At 47.7% G+C, this 22,516-nt stretch overlaps 1 protein-coding gene across 1 annotated transcript in view; it reads right to left on the reverse strand.

The window, feature by feature from the left end:
• The window catches only part of LOC144597784 (uncharacterized), a 126,188-nt gene that overhangs the window by 68,780 nt on the left and 34,892 nt on the right, over positions 1 to 22,516 (reverse strand). Inside the window, exons 9-12 of the mRNA XM_078407366.1 lie at positions 19,723 to 19,919; positions 8,240 to 8,304; positions 4,370 to 4,476; positions 2,186 to 2,294 (exon numbers count right to left, since the gene is read on the reverse strand). Coding sequence (XP_078263492.1) covers positions 2,186 to 2,294; positions 4,370 to 4,476; positions 8,240 to 8,304; positions 19,723 to 19,919 — 478 coding nt within the window. The remainder of the gene's footprint in view (positions 1 to 2,185; positions 2,295 to 4,369; positions 4,477 to 8,239; positions 8,305 to 19,722; positions 19,920 to 22,516) is intronic.

Genomic DNA, 22,516 nt, shown 5'->3' on the forward strand with positions numbered 1-22,516 from the left:
ACCTCCATAGACACACCCCATAAAAGCATACTGCCAGGTTGCTTCACAGCTTGGTCTAGAAACACGTGGCAGCGAACTGCAGATGCTGGTTTACACCGAAGATAGACACACAAAGTGCTGGAGTAACTCAGCGGGACAGGCTGCATCTCTGGAGAGAAGGAATGGGTGTCCTTTCGGGTCGAGACTCGATAGGTCACCCATTCCTTCTCTCCAGCGATGCTGCCTGTCCTGCTGAGTTGCTCCAGCATTTTGTGTCTACCTTTGGTCTAGAGCAAGTTCCGCCCATGACCACAAGAATTTGCAAAGAGTTATATAGATGTCGACCAGACTTCTGACATCGATTCCATCTACACTTGATACAAAGCTGGGTGGTAGTGTGAACTGTGAGGAAGATGCTATGAGGTTGCAGGGTGACTTGGACAGGTTGGGTGAGTGGGCGGATGCATGGCAGATGCAGTTTAATGTGGATAAGTATGAGGTTATCCACTTTGGTGGTAAGAATAGGAAGGCAGAGTGAATGGTGTCAAGTTAGGAACAGGGGACGTACAACGAGATCTGGGTGTCCTAGTGCATCAGTTACTGAAAGGAAGCATGCAGGTACAGCAGGCAGTGAAGAAAGCCAATGGAATGTTGGCCTTCATAACAAGAGGAGTTGAGTATAGGAGCAAAGAGGTCCTTCTGCAGTTGTACAGGGCCCTAGTGAGACCGCACCTGGAGTACTGTGTGCAGTTTTGGTCTCCAAATTTGAGGAAGGATATTCTTGCTATTGAGGGCGTGCAGCGTAGGTTTACTAGGTTAATTCCCGGAATGGCGGGACTGTCATATGTTGAAAGACTGGAGCGACCAGGCTTGTATACACTGGAATTTAGAAGGATGCGAGGAGATCTTATCGAAACGTATAAGATTATTAAGGGGTTGGACACGTTAGAGGCAGGAAACATGTTCCCAATGTTGGGGGAGTCCAGAACAAGGGGCCACAGTTTAAGAATAAGGGGTAGGCCATTTAGAACTGAGATGAGGAAAAACTTTTTCAGTCAGAGAGTTGTGAATCTGTGGAATTCACTGCCTCAGAAGGCAATGGAGGCCAATTCTCTAAATGCATTCAAGAGAGAGCTAGATAGAGCTCTTAAGGATAGCGGAGTCAGGGGGTATGGGGAGAAGGCAGGAACGCGGTACTGAATGAGAATGATCAGCCATGATCACATTGAATGGCGGTGCTGGCTCGAAGGGCCGAATGGCATCCTCCTGCACCTATTGTCTATTGTCTACACTTCATGCTGCCCGAGAAAAGAAAGCCCGTTGGTCAGCAGAACCGGGAGGGAGCTGGAGAGATCAGACGTGACGAGCAAGGACAGGTGGGAGGGCGAACCGGAGTAATGCCTCCAGCGCCTTCTGTTAGGTTGTAGGAGGCAGCCCCGGGACACGAAGATGGCCGGGCGAGGAGAGGAGAGGGGCATCGGTTCACGGGAACTGCTCCAGCGCGCGGGCCGACCGGACATTGGACTCTGAACAATGGCACCAAAAATGGCAGCACCCGCACGAGTAATATATGCAAAACGAATTTCACTATGCAGTTCCATATGTGACAAATAAAGCACTATTGACTATTGACATCTAAAAGCTGCTAGACCAAGTGGACCCTTTGGGCCCAAACCTCTCCTGCATTGGTGCAGCACCCTCTCCTATCCCCCCTCCCCCTCCCCCCTCCGCCTCCCCTCTCCCCCCCCCCCCGCCCTCCTCCCTCTCTCCCCCCTCCCCTCCCCCCCTCAACCCCCCTTATCCTCCATCCTCCTCCCCTCCCCTCCCTCCTACACCCCCCCCCTCCCTAGGAGATAGATTTAAACTTAAAAATGTGAATAACTTTAAAAATATAACACCGATTTCAATGAAACTTCTTCCATTAGCACCAAAGGAACGACGGTGAGTAAGGAGGGCCTAAACTTGTTGCGCTATCGTGTACCGTTTTGGCTGTAGTTCAGGAACAAACAAACAAACAAACAAACGAGAGTATTAGAATATAGATGCAAATATTCACCTTCACTCAAATAAATAGAACGGATTGAAATGTGCAACCACTAACATATTGTGCGTCTGGTGCTCGCATTTCTGGTCACATTTCTTCTGACTGTTTCTGCATCTGACTGTTATAGTTATAATTATAGTTTAATTGGATAATTCCACTTACATTACTTGTCTTTACAGCTTGCCTTCCATAGATTTCTTCAGATCCCAGAATCTGCACATTGACCGATTTGAAGTCATCTAGGCCAACTTCCTTGAAAACACGTCGCGTCCTTGGTGGATCAACAAAACAGACTGAGCGATTTGTTTAAAATCATTAAGATTAGCAAAGATACAACTTGCATTGCAGGTTGACAATGTTTAATATTTAAGCAGAATGGCCCGTAAACCTGTTTGGACAGTACAGGCCATTTTATTGCATTGTGCTAACAATGTATTGGCAACAAAGCGAAATGCATTTCTCAGCTGTTTCACATTGCTTGGCATTTCCAACTATGTTTTCACATTGAAGGTAGACACAAAATGCTGGAGTAACTCAGCGGGTCAGGCAGCATCTCTGGAGAGAAGGATTGCGTGACGTTTCGGGTGGAGACCCTTCTTCAGACTCAAGACTCAGTCTTTCGTACACACTCAACGTTCATATTGTCAGCTTGTAAGCTACCCAGGCGGAATATGAGGTGCTGTTTCTCCAGTTTACATGTAATCCCACTCTGGAAATGGAGGGGACCCAGGACAGAAAGGTCAGTTTAAGAATGTGAAGAGGAGTAGGGATGATTAATAACCATCCACTTGGCTAGCCCATAACCCAACATAACCATCCACATGGCTAGCCCATAACCCAACAGTAGGAACATTGAATTCTCCAATTCAACGGTGATTTTCCAAACTCATCTATTGCATTCAGTGCTCTCCTAGTGAAGTTTAGTTTAGTTTCGAGATACAGTGCGGAAACAGGCCCTTTCGGCCCACCGGGTCCGCGCCGACCAGCGATCCCTGCACATTAACACTATCCTATACCCACTAGGGACAATTTTTACATTTACCAAGCCAATTAATCTACAAACCTGTACGTCTTTGGAGTGTGGGAGGAAATCGAAGATCTTGGAGAAAACCCACGCAGGTCACGGGGAGAACGTACAAACCCTGTACAGACAGCGCCCGTAGTCGGGATGGAACCCGGGTCTCTGGCGCTGCATTCGCTGTAAGGCAGCAACTCTACCTCTGCGCCACCGTGCCGCCCTATTGCAGTGTTCTGCATCAGTGGACCAAGCGTAGACTAGGCAACCATTTTGCCGGCCACTGGCGCTCTGTGTACAGGGACCTCCTCAACGTCCTCCTCCACTTGCCCCAAGCCTTGTCCTCACCTCTCTCTACCAGCTATCTCACCTCCACTCCATCAGTCAGAAGAAGGATACCAAGTTGAAATGTCATCTTTCTATTTCCCTCTGAACTGAGATGAGGAAAAACTTTTTTTAGAACTGAGATGAGGAAAAACGTTTTCAGTCAGAGAGTTGTGAATCTGTGGAATTCTCTGCCTCAGAAGGCAGTGGAGGCCAATTCTCTGAATGCATTCAAGAGAGAGCTAGATAGAGCTCTTAAGGATAGCGGAGTCAGGGGGTATGGGGAGAAGGCAGGAACAGGGTACTGATTGAGAATGATCAGCCATGATCACATTGAATGGCGGTGCTGGCTCGAAGGGCCGAATGGCCTCCTCCTGCACCTATTGTCTATTGTCTAACAGATGCTGCCTGAACCACTGAGTTCCAGCAGCAGTTTGTTTTTATAATTTGGCCTCTTGGAAGCGGTTGGTTTTCCGATGGACGAAGTCTGTCAGGGGGCTTAAAAAAAAAACAAATTGGGAGAAACGAGGGAAAGGCAGGAAGGTGGCAGAGAGGGGGAAGCACAGAGAAGGGGATGGGTGAAAGTGAGCTTGAAAAACGAAATGAAAGAGAGAGTGGACAAGGAGATTGGGATGATAAGAAAGAGCACAAAAGTGGATAGGTAGGAACGGGGTAGTGAGCGGAGTCGGTAAGGGGGAGTTGAGGAGAAGAGAAACAGAGGTAGGGAGGGACAGGGAAGTGTGGAAGAGGGAGATGAACACAGGCTGTGGAGGCCATGTCAATGGATATTTTTAAGGCAGAGATAGATTCTTGATTTAGTACTGGTGTCAGGGGTTATGGGAGGAGAAGGCAGGAGACTGGGGTTGGGAGAGAGAGATAGATCAGCCATGATTGAATGGCGGAGTAGACTTGATGGGCTGAATGGCCTAATTCTGCACCTATCACATGAACTTATGAGATAAAGAAAATTTAGGCCCAGCTCACTTCAATCCTTCTAGGGCACATACCTCTTCAAAATGCTCTCTGCTGTTTTTCTTCCCTTCTCCACAGATCGTCGGCCTGCCACTGGACACACCGCTATTGATCGGTAGCCATCTAAATACGTAGCACAAATCTACAGAGACATAGCATGGAATGTCAGCAACAAAGTCAAATACAATTATTTACATACTATGTGTAGGAGGCTGCGCGTTATTTAAACGTAATCTAAATTTAAGACTGAGGATAATAATAAAGAAAAATAAATAAAAAGGACAGTTAGTAGTGGAATGGGTCAAATGGTTATTCCTGTGCTGTAAAATTTCAGCAATTCAGCGGGACAGGCAGCATCTCTGGAGAGAAGGAATGGGCGACGTTTCGGGTCGAGACCCTTCTTCGGACTGATGTCAGGGCAGAGGGCGGGACAGAGATAGAATGTAGTCGGAGACAATAAGAGCTGGGAAGGGGGAGTGGATGGAGAGAGAGGGAAAGCAAGGGCTATTTGAGAAGCCAATGTTCATACCACTGGGGTGTAAGCTACCCAAGTGAAATATGAGGTGCTGTTCCTCCAATTTGCGCTGGGCCTCACTCTGACAATGGAGGAGGCCCAGAACAGAAAGGTCAGATTGGGAATGGGAGGGGGAGTTAAAGTGCTGAGCCACCGGGGGATCAGGTAGGTGTTAGGGGAGGTGTTCAGTGAAACGATCGCCGAGCCTGCGCTTGGTCTCGCCGATGTACAGGAGTTGACACCTGGAACAGCGGATACAGTAGATGAGGTTGGAGGAGGTGCAAGTGAACCTCTGCCTCGCCTGAAAAGACTGTTGGGGTCTTTGGATGGAGTTGAGGGGGGAGGAAAAGGGACAGGTGTTGCATCTCCTGCGGTTGCAGGGGAAAGTACCTGGGGAGGGGGTGGGAAGGGACAAGTTGACCAGGGAGTTGCAGAGGGAACAGTCTTTGCAGAAAGGGGTGGAGATGGGAAGATGTGGCCAGTAGTGGGATCCTGTTGGAAGTGACGGAAATGTTGGAGGATTATATGTATTTTAAATGCCTTAATTGGGAGTACCTGGTCTCAGAAGATGTAAACATGGGCTGCACTCCAAGACAATAAGTTAAAAAACAAACTCTTGTCTGATATTTCAATCTAGTATTTGGTTTGTACCCAAGACACTAAATAGTAGTTGCACATATTGGGACCCACACTGTGAGAGGGGGGAGGAATGATTAGACAACTAGTATGGGTGGCAGCTGAGAATAAACCAGTGATTCCAAGTGGAGGAGGGAATTAGGAAGGGAAGAATAATCAACCAGAGTCTTGCATTGGGAGGGTTGGTGGGGGGACCTGGTATGGGATTGTGGCAGTTAAGAGGCAATTAAAATCAGATTAAGCTCCTTTTTGGTTTCAGAGAGTCATACGATATGGCTCTCAAGGCAGCCAACTCAAGGCGGACCAAGATGCCTCATCTAAGATTAGGGTTGCCCGCTGTCCCTTATTAGCCGGGACATCCCGTATTTTGAGCTAAATTGGTTTGTCCCATATGGGATCGCCCATGTCCCGTATTAGGCCCGGGGAGTGACTGTAGGCCCGGACACTGTAGGCCCGGACACTGTAGGCCCGGATACTGTAGGCCCGGACACTGTAGGCCCGGACACTGTAGGCCCGGACACTGTAGGCCCGGACAGTGCAGGTCCAGACTGTGTAGGTACGGACAGTGTAGGTCCGGAGGCCTGGGCGCCGCCTAGCGGAGGTTGCGTAGCAACCCGCCCCCCGGCCCGGGCGGCCGCCATTGGTGGAGCTGGAGCACATGGGTGAGGTCACGTGGGGCGCGGGGTGGTGACATCACCTTGTCCCTTATTTGGAAGTGAGATAGTTGGCAACCCTAGCTAAGATAGTCCCATTTTCTTGCATTTGGTCCACATCCCTCTAAACATTTCTTATCTACATTCCTGTCCGAGCCTCAACTACCTCCTCTGGCAGCTCATTTCATATACCCGCCAACCTTTGATTGAAGAAGTTGCCCTTCAGGTTCCTATTAAATCCTATCCCTCTCACCTTAAACCTATGACCTCTGGTTCTTGATTCCCCTACCCTGTGCATGTGTTGTAAAGTCTGTGTAATGTTGCTTTGCCTGGCCTACTGGGACAGAAACTAAAAGGAAAAAATAAGAGTTGCAAACAAAAATAAGTTCATAAGTTATAGGAGCAGAATTAGGCCATTCGGCCCATCAAATCTACACCGCCATTCAATCATGGCTGATCTATCCCTCCCTCCTAACCCCATTCTCCTGCCTTCTCCCCAGAGCCACAGACACCCGAACTAATCAAGAATCTATCTACCTCTAACTTAAAAATATCCACTGACTTGGCCTCCACAGCCTTCTGTGACAAAGAACGCCACAGTCTTCTGACTAAAGAAATCCCTCCTCATCTCCTTCCTCAAGGAACATCCTTTAATTCTGAGGCTATGCCCTCCAGTCCTAGACTCTCCCACTAGTGAACACATCCTCTCCACATCCAGTTATTTGAGATTCAAGACTTATTTGCTGGACTGAAGATGTTGTTTTTCCAGTTTAAGTTAGACCTAACTGTAATAAAAGTCATGTAGCGGAAGTAAGATGGTGCGCTACAATGGCAGGCCTCACACGCTCAGGGAGACCCCTGCAGGTTGAGCAGGTGGAGAGTGCAAAGGACGATCCATTCAAGTGGTATGGAAGGATGAGAGGAATTCAGCTCTGTATAGGGTGGGCACGGTGGCGCAGCGGTAGAGTTGCTGCCTTACAGCGAATGCAGCGCCGGAGACTCAGGTTCGATCCTGACTACGGGTGCTGTACTGTACGGAGTTTGTACGTTTTCCCCGTGACCTGCGTGGGTTTTCTCTGAGATCTTCGGTTTCCTCCCACACTCCAAAGACCTGCAGGTTTGCAGGTTAATTGGCTGGGTAAATGTAAAAATTGTCCCTAGTGGGTGTAGGATAATGTTAATGTGCGGGGATCGCTGGGCGGCACGGACCCGGTGGGCCGAAGGGCCTGTTGCTACGCTGTATCTCTAAATCTAATAAATAAAATCGAAATCTAAAAAAAGTGGTCATATTATGTGCCTCACCGTATCTCGGAACATGTGACCACAAACTAAAACTGAAACGGTTCATTCCATGCACAGCTTTTCTGGTAGTTAATCAGCCTTCACACACCACATAATCATACTGCTTCCTTTCATCATCCTCAACATATTAATTTGCAGTCAGGAATAGAGAACACTGCCAAGAAAGTCCACAACTAGTGAATAAAGGCACAAAATGCTGGAGTAACTCAGCGGGACAGGCAGCATCTCTGGATGGAAAGAACGGGTGACGTTTCGGGCCGAGACCCTTTTTCGGACTCTTCAGTCTGAAGAAGGTTCTTTGCGGAAGGAGACGAGGAGGAATTTCTTTCGTCAGAGGGTGGCGAATCTGTGGGATTCTTTGCCACAGAAGGCTGTGGAGGCCAAGTCAGTGGATATTTTTAAGGCAGAGGTAGATAGATTCTTGATTAGTACGGGGTGTCAGGGGTTATGGGGAGAAGGCAGGAGAATGGGGTTCGGACGGAGAGATAGATCAGCCATGATTGAATGGTGGAGTAGACTTGATGGCATAATTCTACTCCTATTCCTTACGACCATATGCATTCTGTCCCGCTGAGTTACTCCGCCTTTTTGTGTCTATCTTCAGTTTAAACCAGCATCTGCAGTTCCTTTCCTACTCTAGTGAATAAATACATTTTAATGAACATCAACTGTAATCTTTTGTGGAAGTTATGACTACTCTCCATGACATTAATTTTAAGAAACCAACTAAATCATATTTTACAACAAAGACAGTGACTTCCATATAATTGATCTGATTTCAAACCATCCTTCCACTGCACCTTGTAACTGTCAGATGGAGGTGATCCCTTTGCCCCTTGGACAAGAACAGCTCCACCATCTGTAACTGGAAAACAAAAGAATAAAAACAGTCAGCTCTGATTATCTTCATAAAATGCCCAAGACCTCTAAATACCAATAGACTTGGCAATAGACTTGGACTTGGATCAGCTGAGAAGGTTGTTGGCTGCAACCTTCCCCCCATTGACGAACTGCAAGGGCCAGGAAAAGAGCGGGCAAGATCATCTCTGACCCCTCTCATCCTGGCCACAAACTCTTCGAAGCACTTCCCTCTGGAAGGCTGGACTGTCAAAGCAGCCACAGCCAGACATAAAAACAGCTTTTTTTCCCACGAGTGATAGTTCTGCTCAATAAGCAAAGTCTGTAGTCTCTTTTTGCTCTGGTTTATTTCACTCACATGTTTAAACTGTAATGTTGTATTGTTGTATTCTTAATGTTTTAATGTTTTATGCTTTATTCGAAATTGTTTACTGAATGTTCATGTTGTTACTTGCGAGCGGAGCACCAAGGCACATTACTTGTATGTGTACATACTTGGCCAATAAACTTATTCATTCATTCATTCATTCAATATCAATACACTTAGAACATAGAAAAGTGTATGTCCCTCCATTCGCTGCATGTCCATGTGCCTTTCTAAAAGCCTCCTAAACACCACTATTGTCTCTACCTCCACCACCACCCCAGGAGGCACATTCCACTCAATAGACAATAGACAATAGGTGCAGGAGGAGGCCATTCGGCCCTTCGAGCCGGCACCGCCATTCAATGTGATCATGGCTGATCATTCTCAATCAGTACCCCGTTCCTGCCTTCTCCCCATACCCCCTGACTCCGCTATCCTTAAGAGCTCTATCTAGCTCTCTCTTGAATGCATTCAGAGAATTGGCCTCCACTGCCTTCTGAGGCAGAGAATTCTACAGATTCACAACTCTCTGACTGAAAAAGTTTTTCCTCATCTCCGTTCTAAATGGCCTACCCCTTATTCTTAAACTGTGGCCCCTGGTTCTGGACTCGCCCAACATTGGGAACATGTTTCCTGCCTCTAACGTGTCCAACCCCTTAATAATCTTATACGTTTCGATAAGATCCCCTCTCATCCTTCTAAATTCCAGTGTATACAAGCCTAGTCGCTCCAGTCTTTCAACATATGACAGTCCCGCCATTCCGGGAATTAACCTAGTATGACCCACCACCCTCTGTGAAATACTTTTGACATGACATTCCGCCTGCTTAGTTTTCGTATAAAATCACAAGATGTGTGAATGGATTTCTTTTGTACAACGTTTCAGAAAATAACATTTGGACCTGTCAAAAAAAATGTTAGTTTATAATATTTAGCATATTTTTAACTAATTTGGTGAAATATAAAAAGCTCAAATCTATAAATGAATGCATGTGATCCATATTCTTCCATTCCTTGCATTTCAATGTGTCTATTTCAAAGTTTCTTAAACGCCACTTGCGTTTCTCCTTCAATACCAATCCTGGCGGTGCGTTCCAGACATCCATGTCTCTGTGGGAAAAACTTGCCCCATGAATCTCCTTTACACTTTTCCCCTCTGATCTTAAAGCTATGCCCTCTAGTCTGACATTTCCATTCTGGATTTTCTTTCTGACTTTGTAAACTATTTATGCCTCTCATGATTTTAGATACTTCTGTCAGGTCACTGCTCATCCGCTCATGCTCTAGAGGAAACAATTGAAGATTGTCCAACCACTCCTCATAGCCAATACATCCAGGCAGCATTCTGGTAAACCTCCACAGCGTCTTATCCATGGTTTGTGCGTCCAGAACTGTACACAATAGTCAAAATAAATCTGAACCAAAATTGTATGAAGCTGCAGTATAAAGCAAAATGTTCAGTTTCTGGATCTCTTCTCATCAATCCTTCTGTTAACAAGGGGATTCATAAGATTCATCAATTTCCCCAGTCATTTGCAAACAGTTGACATTTACATCTGTAAAAATGTCAAGTTTGCTACTGTTTACATGGAATAAAATAAAATAAAACTCTATTTGAAATTCACCAAGTTCAAAGCTCATGAATCACATCCAAGTGATACCATATCCTGTTTTGCGTTAATGCTTCTGCTCTTTTCCCAGTAATTATATTAACAATATCTAAACAAAAAGTTCATGCACAAGTTCACAAAGAGATTAAATTCATTGAACTTGTTCATTAAGAAGCTTGTCATTTAGATCCTAAACAGACTTCAGCTGGCAGGCTAAATGGGGGAAACATTCAGCCATTATTACGCTTGTTAGCTTCATTATCCCAGCAAATGATGCACTTAAAATAATTACTGATCATAAAATGGATATCATTAATTACAGGAAAAATTAATATCATCCTACTCACTTATTTAGTTTAGTTTAGTTTAGTTTAGAGATACAGCGCGGAAACAAGCCCTTCGGCCCACCGGGTCCGCGCCGACCAGCGATCCCCGCACATTAACACCATCCTAAACCCACTGAGGACAATTTTTACATTTACCAGGCCAATTAACCTACAAACCTGTACGTCTTTGGAGTGTGGGAGGAAACCGAAGATCTCGGAGAAAACCCACGCAGGTCACGGGGAGAACGTACAAACTCCGTACGGACAGCACCCGTAGTCAGGATCGGACCAGGGTCTCCGGCGCTGCATTCGCTGTAAGGCAGCAACTCTACCGCTGCGCCACCGTGCACCTGACCAACAAGAAGTTGGGAAGCTCATTGACCAACAAGAAGTTGGGAAGCTCATTTCCCAACACAAAAAGGCCTCAGAACCAGACAGTATCCGTACAAAATGACAAAACTCAGTAACAAAGTCACAATTCTATATCCCTATAGATATGGATTCACTTATCCCCAGTTTCATTGCCTCCACCTGGAAAGAAGAGGACAATAGACAATAGGTGCAGGAGTAGGCCATTCTGCCCTTCGAGCCAGCACCGCCATTCACCGTGATCATGGCTATTTCAGGGAACCATAGACATTTTATAATCGTGGTCATCGTCAAGAAAGGAGACAGGTCTGAATATCATAACTACAAAGGGACACAACTACCCTGTAGGAATATCACAGCCCGGATAATCCCTAATTAACGGCATGGTGCAGCACGGTGGCGCAGCGGTAGAGTTGCCGCCTTACAGCGAATGCAGCGCCGGAGACCCGGGTTCCATCCCGACTACGGGTGCTGTCTGTATGGAGTTTGCATGTTCTGCCCGTGATCTGCGTGGGGTTTCTCCGAGATCTTCGGTTTCCTCCCACACTCCAAAGACGTACAGGTTTGTAGGTTAATTGGCTTGGTAAATGTAAAAGAATTGTCCCCAGTGGGTGTAGGATAGTGTTAATGTGTGGGGATCGCTGGTCGGCACAGACCCGGTGGGCCGAAAGGCCTGGTTCCGCGCTGTATCTCTAAACTAAACTAATAAACTAAACTAAACTTACTTGCATTTGGAAATACATGGACTTATTAATGTGTCAGCATGGCTTTGTACAGGGGAAATGTGTAGGATGGAACTGCAGATGTGGGTTTAAACCGAAGATAGACACAAAATGTTGGAGTAACTCAGCGGGACAGGCAGCATCTCTGGAGAGAAGGAACGGGTGACGTTTCGGGTCGAGATTCTTCAGTCTGAAGTCTGAAGAAATTCTAAAACTAAAACTAAAACTAAAAAACTAAAGAACATTTGCAGATTACACATAAAGTTGGTGGAGCTGTGGTTAGTGAGGGAGATTGTCAAGTGACACAACTGAATATTGAATACTAATAAAGCGGAGAAATGGCAGATCAAGTTTAGTGTGAAAGAGTGTGTTGGGGCACACATTTTGAGAAAAGTTTACATTAATGGCAAGACCCCTAACAGCACTGATATACTGTACAGAGTGGTCTCGGGCCCCCTTGAGAGAGGCAATACAAGTGGATAGGTTGGTAAAGACATATGGGTATTTAGCATGTTGTTCTTCATCGGGGTATTAAGCATAACATTCAGGAAGTCATGTTGCAGCTGTTTTGGTCAGGCCACATTCGATCAGTTGTATGACTGTTCTGGCCATCACACCAAAGGAAGGAAGACAGACGTTTGAGAGGGTGGAGAAGATGTTTGCCAGAATCATGCCTGTATTTGTGTAGGAAAGAAAACTGCAGATGCTGGTTTAAATCGAAGGTAGACACAAAATGCTGGAGTAACTCAGAGGGTCAGGCAGCATCTCGGGAGAGAAGGAACGGGTGGCGTTTTGGGTCGAGAACCTTCTTCAGTCTGAAGAAGGGTCTCGACCCGAAACGTCACCCATTCTTTCTCTCCAGAGATGCTGCCTGACCCGCTGAGTTGCTCCAGCATTTTGTGTCTACCTGTATTTATGTATATTAGTTATGAGTAGAAGTTGAACAAACTTTTGATAGTTTTTTCTGGAATATCATGGTCTGAAGTACGACCTGATAGAAGTATACAAAATTACAAGAGGCACAGATAGGATAGATAATTTTTTTTCCCCAATGGTGGAAATGTTAAAGATTGGAGGACACAGTTTTAAGGTCAAAGGGGGAAAGTTTAAAGGTTGTCAGAGTAGGGAATTTAACTTGCCTAGTATTGTCATAAGGTCATACGTGATAAGAGTAGAATTAGGCCATTCGGCCCATCAACTTTACTATCATGGCTGATTTATCTCTTCCTCCTCACCCCATTCTCCTGCCTTCTCCCCATGACCTCTGACACCCGTACTAATCAAGAATCTATCTATCTCTGCCTTAAAAATATCCACTAACGGCCTCCATAGCCTTCCATGGCAAAGATTTCCACAGATTCACCACCCTCTGACAAAATAAATTTCTCCTCATCGCCTTCCAAACAGAACTTCTTTTAATTCTGAGGCTACGGCCTCTAGTCCTAGACTCTCCCACTGGTGGAAACATCCTCTCCACATCCACTCTATCCAAGCCTTTCACTATTCTGTATGTTTCAATGAGGTCCCCCCCCCTCATTTTTCTAAACTCCAGCCCAGTGTAGGCCCAGTGCCGTCAAACGCTCATCATAGGTTAACCTACTCATTCCTGGGATCATTCTTGTAAACCTCCTCTGGACCCTCTACAGAGCCAGTACACCCTTCTGGGACTGTCATAGTGCAAAATGCTTAGAAGGGGCAGAATGTTTCATATGTGTTCAGGAAAGTTTCCTCTGGCGATATTTGGAGGGCCATACAAGGGAGAGGGCAAAGCTTCATCTAGTCTTAGGAAATTGGGAGGAGCAAGTGGATGAAGTGTTTGTGGATGAGCCTTTTGGGACCAGCAACCACTGTTCCATTAGGTTTACGATAGTTATGGATAAAGGCAGGACCAGCCCGCGAGTTAAAATTTTAAATTGGAGCAATGGGCAAATTTGATGGTATCAGACAGTTGCTGGGGAAACGAAAATAAATAAAATTAATTGAATGTTGGACGAAAATAGAAAGGAATTTTGATCCCGTGATACGGAATGATGGCTTCTGAGCGCTGCATCTCCAGACAACATCGCGATACCAAGGTTTGTTGATTAGATAGAGTCATAGAGTGATACAGTGTGGAAACAGGCCCTTCGGCCCAACTCGCCCACACCGGCCAACAATGTCCCAGCTACCCTAGTCCCACTTGTCTGCGCTTGGCCCATATCCCTCCAAAACTGTCCTATCCATGTACCTGTCCAACTGTTTCGTAAACGTTGGGATAGTCCCAGCCTCAACTACCTCCTCTGGCAGCTTGTTCCGTACACCCACCACCCTCTGTGTGAAAAAGTTTCCTATTAAATCTTTTCCGGTTCACATTGAACCTATGTCCTCTGGTCCTCGATTCCCCTACTCTGGGTAAAAGACTCGTGCATCTACCCGATCCATTGCTCTCATGATTTTGTACACTGTGATTGATAGCCATGATGCGTTTGCATCAAGATTTATTGCCCTTTAATCAACTTTATATTTAGGTCATTCAAGGATGACTAAGTGACTATGCAAGCCTCAGTTATTGCACCTGGTTGTGGAGCTGAGCAATACAAGGCAAGCAAGCACTTGATGCGGATATTGGATTGAGTCACTAAACCTGCTGATGAAAGGCAAAACAGTCAAATCCCTGCTCCTTGCCACCACCTAGTGGGCCTTGCGAGAATTGTACATGCAGCCCAGTGCTATGAATATTCAACACATAATTCGCCGAAATTTCCACCACCTCCAACGGGATCCCACCACCAGCCACATTTTTCCATCTCCACCCCTCTCCGCCTTCCGCAGAGACCGGTCCCTCCGCAACTCCCTGGTTAACTCATCCCTTCCCACCCAAACCATCCCCTCCCCAGGCACCTTCCCCTGCGACCGCAGGAGATGCAACACCTGTCCCTACACCTCCTCCCTCGACTCTGTCCAGGGACCCCGACAGTCCTTTCAGGTTGGGCAGAGGTTTACTTGCACCTCCTCCAACCTCATCTACTGTATCCGTTGTTCAAGATGTGGACTCGTACACATCGGCGAGACCAAACGCAGACTGGGCGATCGTATCACGGAACACCTTCACTCAGCCCGCCTGATCCTACCTGATCTCCCGGTTGCTGGACACTTTAATTCTCCTTCCCATTCCCACACTGACCTTTCTGTCCTCGGTCTCCTCCATTGTCAGAGTGAGGCTAAATGCAAATTGGAGGAACAGCATCTCATATTTCACTTGGGCAGCTTACAGCCCAGTGGTGTGAATATTGATTTCTCTCACTTCAGGTAGCCCCGGCATTCCCTCTCTCTCTATCCCTCCCCCACCTAAGTCGCACCAGCTTCTCGTTTTCACCCAGCACACAGCTCACAATGGCCTGTTTCCTTTATCATCGCTACTTTTTTGCGTATCTTTCATTCATCGTTCTTTCTATCTCTAGATCGGGCGGCACGGTAGCGCAGCAGTAGAGTTGCTGCTTTACAGCGAATGCAGTGCCGGATACTCAGGGTCGATCCTGACTACGGGTGCTGCACTGTAAGGAGTTTGTACGTTCTCCCCGCGACCTGCGTGGGTTTTCTCCGAGATCTTCGGTTTCCTCCCACAGGCTGGGTAAATGTAAAAATTGTCCCTAGTGGGTGTAGGATAGTGTTAATGTACGGGGATCGCTGGGCGGCACGGACTTGGAGGGCCGAAAAGGCCTGTTTCCGGCTGTATATATATGATATGATATGATCATCTATTTCTCTCGTTTCCCTTATCCCAAACCAGTCTGAAGAAGGGTCTCGACCCGAAACATCAGCCATTCCTTCTCTCCAGAGATGCTGCCTGTCCCGCTGAGTTAATCCAGCGTTTTGTGTCTATCTTCGGTTTATATCTAGGATCTACTTTACCATTCTTAGTGATCATATTTTCGAGAGTAAACCTGTACAGAGGGTTGCGGTGGAAAGTTTTAGTAATATAGAGATTGCAGCATCTCACACTTCCAGTATAAAATCGATTGAGAAATAAGACAAAGATGGACACTAGTTATTCACCCAGTCTGACCCAATCCACACAGTGTCCAAGAACAGCAGAGGAGGTTGGCATGCAATCTTAGCCCAGTGTATTCATTACCCGTTTCTTACAACGCTGTGGGAGCCCAATTGCCATTTCAGTGTAGTATTTACACAGCTCCCCCCTCCATTCTCCGCCCCTCCTCCCACCCCACCCCTCCCCACCACCACCGCCGCCTCCTCCTTCTCCCCTAGAGTCGCCAAAATACTCCACTTTGGAAGTGACAGCAGGGGAGAGGGGAGGGAGCCCCATGGGGAGCGAGTGGGCACACTGGAACACCAAGTGCTGGAGTAACTCAGCCGACTGAATGAGTTGAGGAGACTGTGGGAGCTGGGAATGGGGGTCGCAGGTCATTCTATTCCCATTCAGTTTATATTTTATATTTGCCTCGGAAGTCGGCTGTGGGAACGGATATGCCGGCTCTGGCCGGGCCGGAGTCCCGGAGCCCCGGCTGCAGGGGGCAAATTTGACCGAGCAATCGACCGCGGAAGTCCCGATGAGGTCGAGATTGGCCGCCTCACGCGGCCTAGGTGCCACATTTTCGGGGGAACTTCCAGGGGAGCGGGGTGGAGGGGGGTAGGGGGATATGCTTTTTGTCCATATAAAAGGAGGTGCCCGACCACCAGTTGTCAGAAAATCAGTGGTAGACCTGTATCAAGTATCACTCACAGAGACATACAGCACGGAAGCTGGCCTTTCAGCTGAACCTGCCCATGCAGACCACGTGCCCCATCTACACTAGTCCCACCTTCCTGCATTTGGCCTGCATCCTTTTAAACATTCTGATCCATGTACCTGTCCAAATGTCTTTTAAATAATGTGATAGTACCTGCTTCAACTACCTCCTATGACAGCTCATTCCATAGACCCAACACCCACTGTGTGAAAAGGTTGCCCCTCAGGTTCCTATTAAATATTTCCCTTATCACCTTAAACCTATGGATTTTGATTCCCCTACTCTGGGTAAAAGACAATAGACAATAGGTGCAGGAGGAGGCCATTCGGCCCTTCGTGCCAGCACCGCCATTCAATGTGATCATGGCTGATCATTCTCAATCAGTACCCCGTTCCTGCCTTCTCCCCATACCCTCTGACTCCGCTATCCTTAAGAGCTCTATCTAGCTCTCTCTTGAATGCATTCAGAGAATTGGCCTCCACTGCTTTCTGAGGCAGACTGTGCATTGACCCTACATAGTCCCCTCGTGATCTCATGCATCTCCATAAGATTACCCCTCTTGCCCTCCAAGGCCTCTCCCTAAAGCTCAGGCCCTCGAGTCCTGGCAACATCCTCGTAAATCTTCTCTGCACATTTTCCAGCTTAACAACATCTTTTCTATAACAGGGTGACCGAAAGTGAACAGAATACTCCAAATATGGCCTCACCAATATCTTGTGCAACTGTAACATAACATCCCAACTTCTACACTCTGACTGATAATATATTCCTTTATTCGTCCCACACCGGGGAAATTTACAGTGTTACAGTAGCAAAGTGGATAGCAAGAGATCATTCATTATAAATAAAAGTAAAGACAAGGATAAATTGTCATCAATTTACTGTGTATTCCTTAACTGTTACTGTTGACTGGTCTGCTGGGAGCAGTGCTGGTTGTGCAGTCTCACAGCAGCGGGAAGGAAGGACCTCCTATATCTCTCCTTCACGCACTTGGGGTGAAGGAGTCTGTCACTGAAGGAGCTACTCAGTGCAGTGACAGTGTCCTGCATGGGGTGGGAATCGTTGTCCAGCAGCGATGTTAGCTTTGCCATCATCAAAGAGGGGGCGTGGCTGCATTCTGCAGCTGCGGCTCACCGGCAGTCTCTCTGTCTTTTTTTGTTTTTGTCTTTCTTATCGTTTAAATGTTTCTTTTGATTTATTTTTAACTCTGTTTATGTGGGGGGTGGTGGGGGGGTGGGGAAATTTTTTTTTTCCAATCTCCTCCTCAACGGAGATGCGACCTTTACCGTGTCGTGTCTCCGTTCGTGCTACGGCCTAACACCGTGGAGTCGGCAGCCTCCAGCTGGGATCGACCTTGAAGACTCCGGTCGCAGGGCCTGGACTTACCATCTCGGAGGCTTCGGCCGTGGGCCCTGCAGACCGCAACATCGGGAGCTCGCAGGTCCCTGGTTGGCGACCGGCTTTCGGGAGCTCCAGCCGTAGCAGCTTCGACCGCCCCGAAGCGCGAGGTTTGATTGACCCGCTCGCAGGCCCCTCATCGCCCTGCGTGGCTTGGCCGCGGCACTTTCCATCGCCCGGTGGGGGCTCAGGACCTTCATCGGCCTGCTCGGCTCGGCCCTGGGACTTCCATCGCCCGGTGGGGGCTTCAAGAGTTGGGAGCCTCGATCGCCTCGTGGCACCACGGGAGAAGAATGAGGAGGAGATAAGACTTTTCTTTGCCTTCCATCACAGTGAGGGTGTGCCTGGAGCAATCACTGTGATGGCTGTTTGTGTTAAAAATTGTAATTGTGTGTCTTGTGTTCTTTATTGTCTACTGCCGGACCCTGACGTGAGAGGACGCTGGCGCTATTTGTTCGCCGCTTCTCCGTCAGGATAGTTTGTCTGTTTGTTTTTATGTCTTGACTGTTTTTGTAAAGCGTCTTTGAGCATTTGGAAAAGCGCTATAAAAAATAAATGTTTATTATTATATTATTATCCTCCTCTCTCCCACCGCCTGCACTGAGCCGAGGGGGCAACCCAGGACAGAGCTAGCCTTCCTGACCAGCTTGTCGAGCCTCTTCCCTTCCGCCGCTGAGATGCTGCTGCTCCAGCAGACCACTCCATAGAAGATGGCCGATGCGACCACCGTGTTGTAGAAGGTCCTTAGGAGTGCCCCCTGCGCTCCAAAGGACCTGAGTCTCCTTAGCAGATAAAGTCTGCTCTGGCCCTTTCTGTATAGCGCATCAATGTTTCCAGTCCAGTCCAGTTTATTGTTGAGGTAGACACCCAGGTACTTATAAGAATCCACCCTCTCGATGTCCATTCCCTGGATGTTCACCGGTGTCGGGGGGACCTGGCTGCGCCTGCGGAAATCTACCACCATCTCCTTGGTTTTCCCCGCGTTGATCCGGAGGCAGTTCCGCTGGCACCAGTCCACAAACTCCTTGATCAGTTCTCTGTACACCCTGTCCTCGTCGCCCGTGATGAGGCCGGCGATGGCAGAGTCGTCAGAGAACTTCTGTAGATAGGAGTCTGCAGAGCTGTGCCTGAAGTCCGCCGTGTACAGGGTGAACAAGAATGGAGCTAGCACTGTTCCCTGCGGAACCCCAGTGCTGCAGACCACCCTGTCCGAGACCAGGTCCTTTATCCTCACATACTGTGGTCGGTTGGTGAGGTAGTCCAGAATCCAGGATGTGAGGTGGTGATCCACTCCTGTGCGCTCCAGCTTGTCCCCCAGAAGCCCTGGGAGGATGGTATTGAATGCACTGGACAAATCAAAGAACATGATTCTCACAGTGCTATCCGGCCTCTCCAGGTGTGAGAGAGCTCTGTGCCGAAGGTAGATGATGGCGTCCTCCACCCCGATGCGAGTCTGGTAGGCGAACTGCAGTGGATCCATTGATGGTCTCACCAGGGGGGCGGAGATGGGCGAGGACCAGACGCTCCAGTGTCTTCATCAAGTGCGATGTCAGTGCCACCGGCCTGCAGTCAGTGCCACCGGCCTGATGAAGGCCAATGTGCCAAAAGTCTTCTTCACCACCCTATCTACCAGTGATGCCACTTTCAAGGAACTGTGCATACCTGCACTGCCCTACAACACTCCCCAGAGCCCTGCCATTCACTGTGTAGGTCCTGGCCTAGTTTGACTTCCCAAAATGTAACACCTTGCACTTATCTGATGAAACTTCATTAACCATTCCTCAGTCCAACTGATATCGTAATCTTTTGTCAACATAATCTGGAATGTTAAGTGAATGTTTATAGATTTCAATACTGTCTTTTATGCTTTGTGCATTTGAAAGAGATAATAAAAGGAACAGACCTGAAATTTCAGACACAGTAACTTGAGAGAAGTTGCAGACAACATCAGGCAATTGGTAGTTACGGGGATCGCCAATCTCATAGACAAGTTGCTCAGTAACGGTACCAAATGACACCAGGCCTCCAGTTTTAGGTGGTTTAGAAAGGATGAAACTTCCATCAGGGGAACATTCAACCACTGGAAAACCAATGTTATCCCTGGAAATAGATAAGACAGACGCAATCAGTGTACATTTGAATTACGAGGCACAAATACAGTATCTGAAATAAATGCAATGAAAATACAACAGATTAATAACTACACAATTTATAATAGAAATCGATAAACTGATTATCCACGATGAGTTAGTTTAGTTTCAGTTTAGAGATACAGCGCGGAAACAGGCCCTTTCGGCCCACCGGGTCCACGCCAACCAGCGATCCCCGCACATCAACACTATCCTCCACCCACTAGGGACAATGTTTACATTTACCAAGCCAATTTTACCTACAAGCCTGCACGTCTTTGGAGTGTGGGAGGAAACCGAAGATCTCGGAGAAAACCCACGCAGGTCACGGGGAGAACGTACAAACTCCGTACAGACAGCACCCGTAGTCGGGATGGAACCCGGGTCTCCGGTGCTGCATTTGCTGTAAGGCAGCAACTCTACCACTGCGCCACCGTGCTGCCCAGTTGAGTTTGAGATGTAAAAATATTTTTTGTTTTACTCAGAACGGATCAGATCCAAGTGGTCTAAATAATAATCCTTAATATCCTCCATATTTTAACTTTGATGCTACTCTGATGGTGCTCCATAATTTTTTTTTGTTTTACTTTGTGATGCAGCTCTGTATTACTTTGGTTAGGCCACATTTGGAGTAGTGGGTGTATTTTTGGTTGCCCCATAACAGGAAGGGTGTGTAAGAAGGAACTGCAGACTCTGGTTTAAACCGAAGATAGACACAAAATGTTGGAGTAACTCAGCGGGACAGGCAGCATCTCTGGAGAGAAGGAATGGGTGGCATTTCGGGTCGCGACTCTTCTTCAGATTATTCAGGGGAGAGTGAAACGAGAGATATAGATAGTGATGTGGAGAGATATAGAACAATTGAATTAAAGATATTGAAAAAAGTAACGATAATAAAGGAAACAGGCCATTGCTAGCTGCTTGTGAGGTGAGAACGGGAACCTGGTGCGACTTGGGGAGGAATGGAGAGAGAGCGGGAGTGCAGGGGTTACTTGAAGTTAGAGAAATCAATATTCACACCACTGGGCTGTAAGCTGCCCAAGTGAAATATGAGATGCTGTTCCTCCAATTTGCGTTTGGCCTCACTCTGACAATGGAGGAGACTGAGGACAGAAAGGTCAGTGTGGGAATGGGAATGGGAATTAAAGTGTGCAGCAACCGGGAGATCAGGTTGGTTCACGTGGGCTGAGCGAAGGTGTTCCACGAAAACGATCGCCCAGTCTGCGTTTGGTCTCGCCGATGTGTAAGAATCCACATCTTGAACAACGGCACAGTAGATGAGGTTGGAGGAGGTACAAGTGAACCTCTGCCTGACCTGAAAGGACTGTCGGGGTCCCTGGACAGAGTCGAGGGAGGAGGTATAGGGACAGGTGTTGCATCTCCTGAGGTTGCAGTGGAAAGTACCTGGGGAGGGGGTGGTTTGGGTGGGAAGAGACGAGTTAACCAGAGAGCTGCGGAGGGAGTGGTCTCTGCAGAAAGCGGAAAGGGGTGGAGATGGGAAAATGTGGCGGGTGGTGGGATCCCGTTGGAGGTGGCGGAAATGTCAGAGGTTTATGTCTTGTATGTAATGGCTGATGGGGTGAAAGGACGAGGGGGACTGTCTCTGTTGTGGCTCAGGGAAGGGGGAGCAAGTGCGGGGCAGCGGGGTATCTGAAAGCCCTCCGTTTCTTCCTCGACTGCAGAACCAGCCCATTTCCTTCTACTAGTGCTCTCCGCCTAGCAGAACTGGTCCTCACCCTTAACAACGTCTCCTTCCACTCCTCCCGCTTCCCCTGTCCAAGGCGTAGACATGGGCGCCCGCATGGGCCCTAGCTATGCCTGCCTCTTTGTAGGGTACGATGAACAATCCCCGTTCCAGGTGTACACTGGCCTACCTCCAAACTCAATCTCCTTTACATTGATGACTGCATCGGTGCCACCTCCTGCACCCATGCAGAACTCATGGACTTCATTAACTTCACCAACAATTTCCACCCTACACTCAAATTCATTTGGACCATCTCCGACACCTCCCTCCCCTTTCTTGATCTCACCGTCTCCATCACAGGAGATAGACTATCGACTGACGTCTATTACAAATGCACTGACTCCCACAACTATCTCGACTACACTTCTTCCCACCCTGCTTCCTGCAAAACCTCTATACCCTACTCCCCATTCCTCCATCTACGCCGCATCTGCGCCAAGATGAGGTGTTCCATTCTAGGATATCCGAGATGTCCTAATTTTTTAGGGAACGGGAGGTCCCCTCTTCCATCATAGATTAAGCCCTCACACCCAAATCACCCCCTCCCAAGGTATCTTCCCCTGCAACCGCAGGAGATGCAACACCAATCCCTAAATCTCCTCCCTCGACCCTGTGCAGGTACCCCGACAGTCCCCTCAGGTTAGGCAGAGATTCACTTGCACCTCCTGCAACCTCATCTACTGTATCCGTTGTTCAAGATGTGGACTCATACATCGGCGAGACTAAATGTAGACTAGGTGATCGTTTCGCAGAACACCTTCGCTCAGCCCACCTGAACCTACCTGATCTCCCGGTTGCCAAATACTTCAATTCTCCTTCCC

The sequence above is a fragment of the Rhinoraja longicauda genome, chromosome 1, assembly GCF_053455715.1.
Source record: "Rhinoraja longicauda isolate Sanriku21f chromosome 1, sRhiLon1.1, whole genome shotgun sequence".
In the NCBI taxonomy this organism is placed as follows: domain Eukaryota; kingdom Metazoa; phylum Chordata; class Chondrichthyes; order Rajiformes; family Arhynchobatidae; genus Rhinoraja; species Rhinoraja longicauda.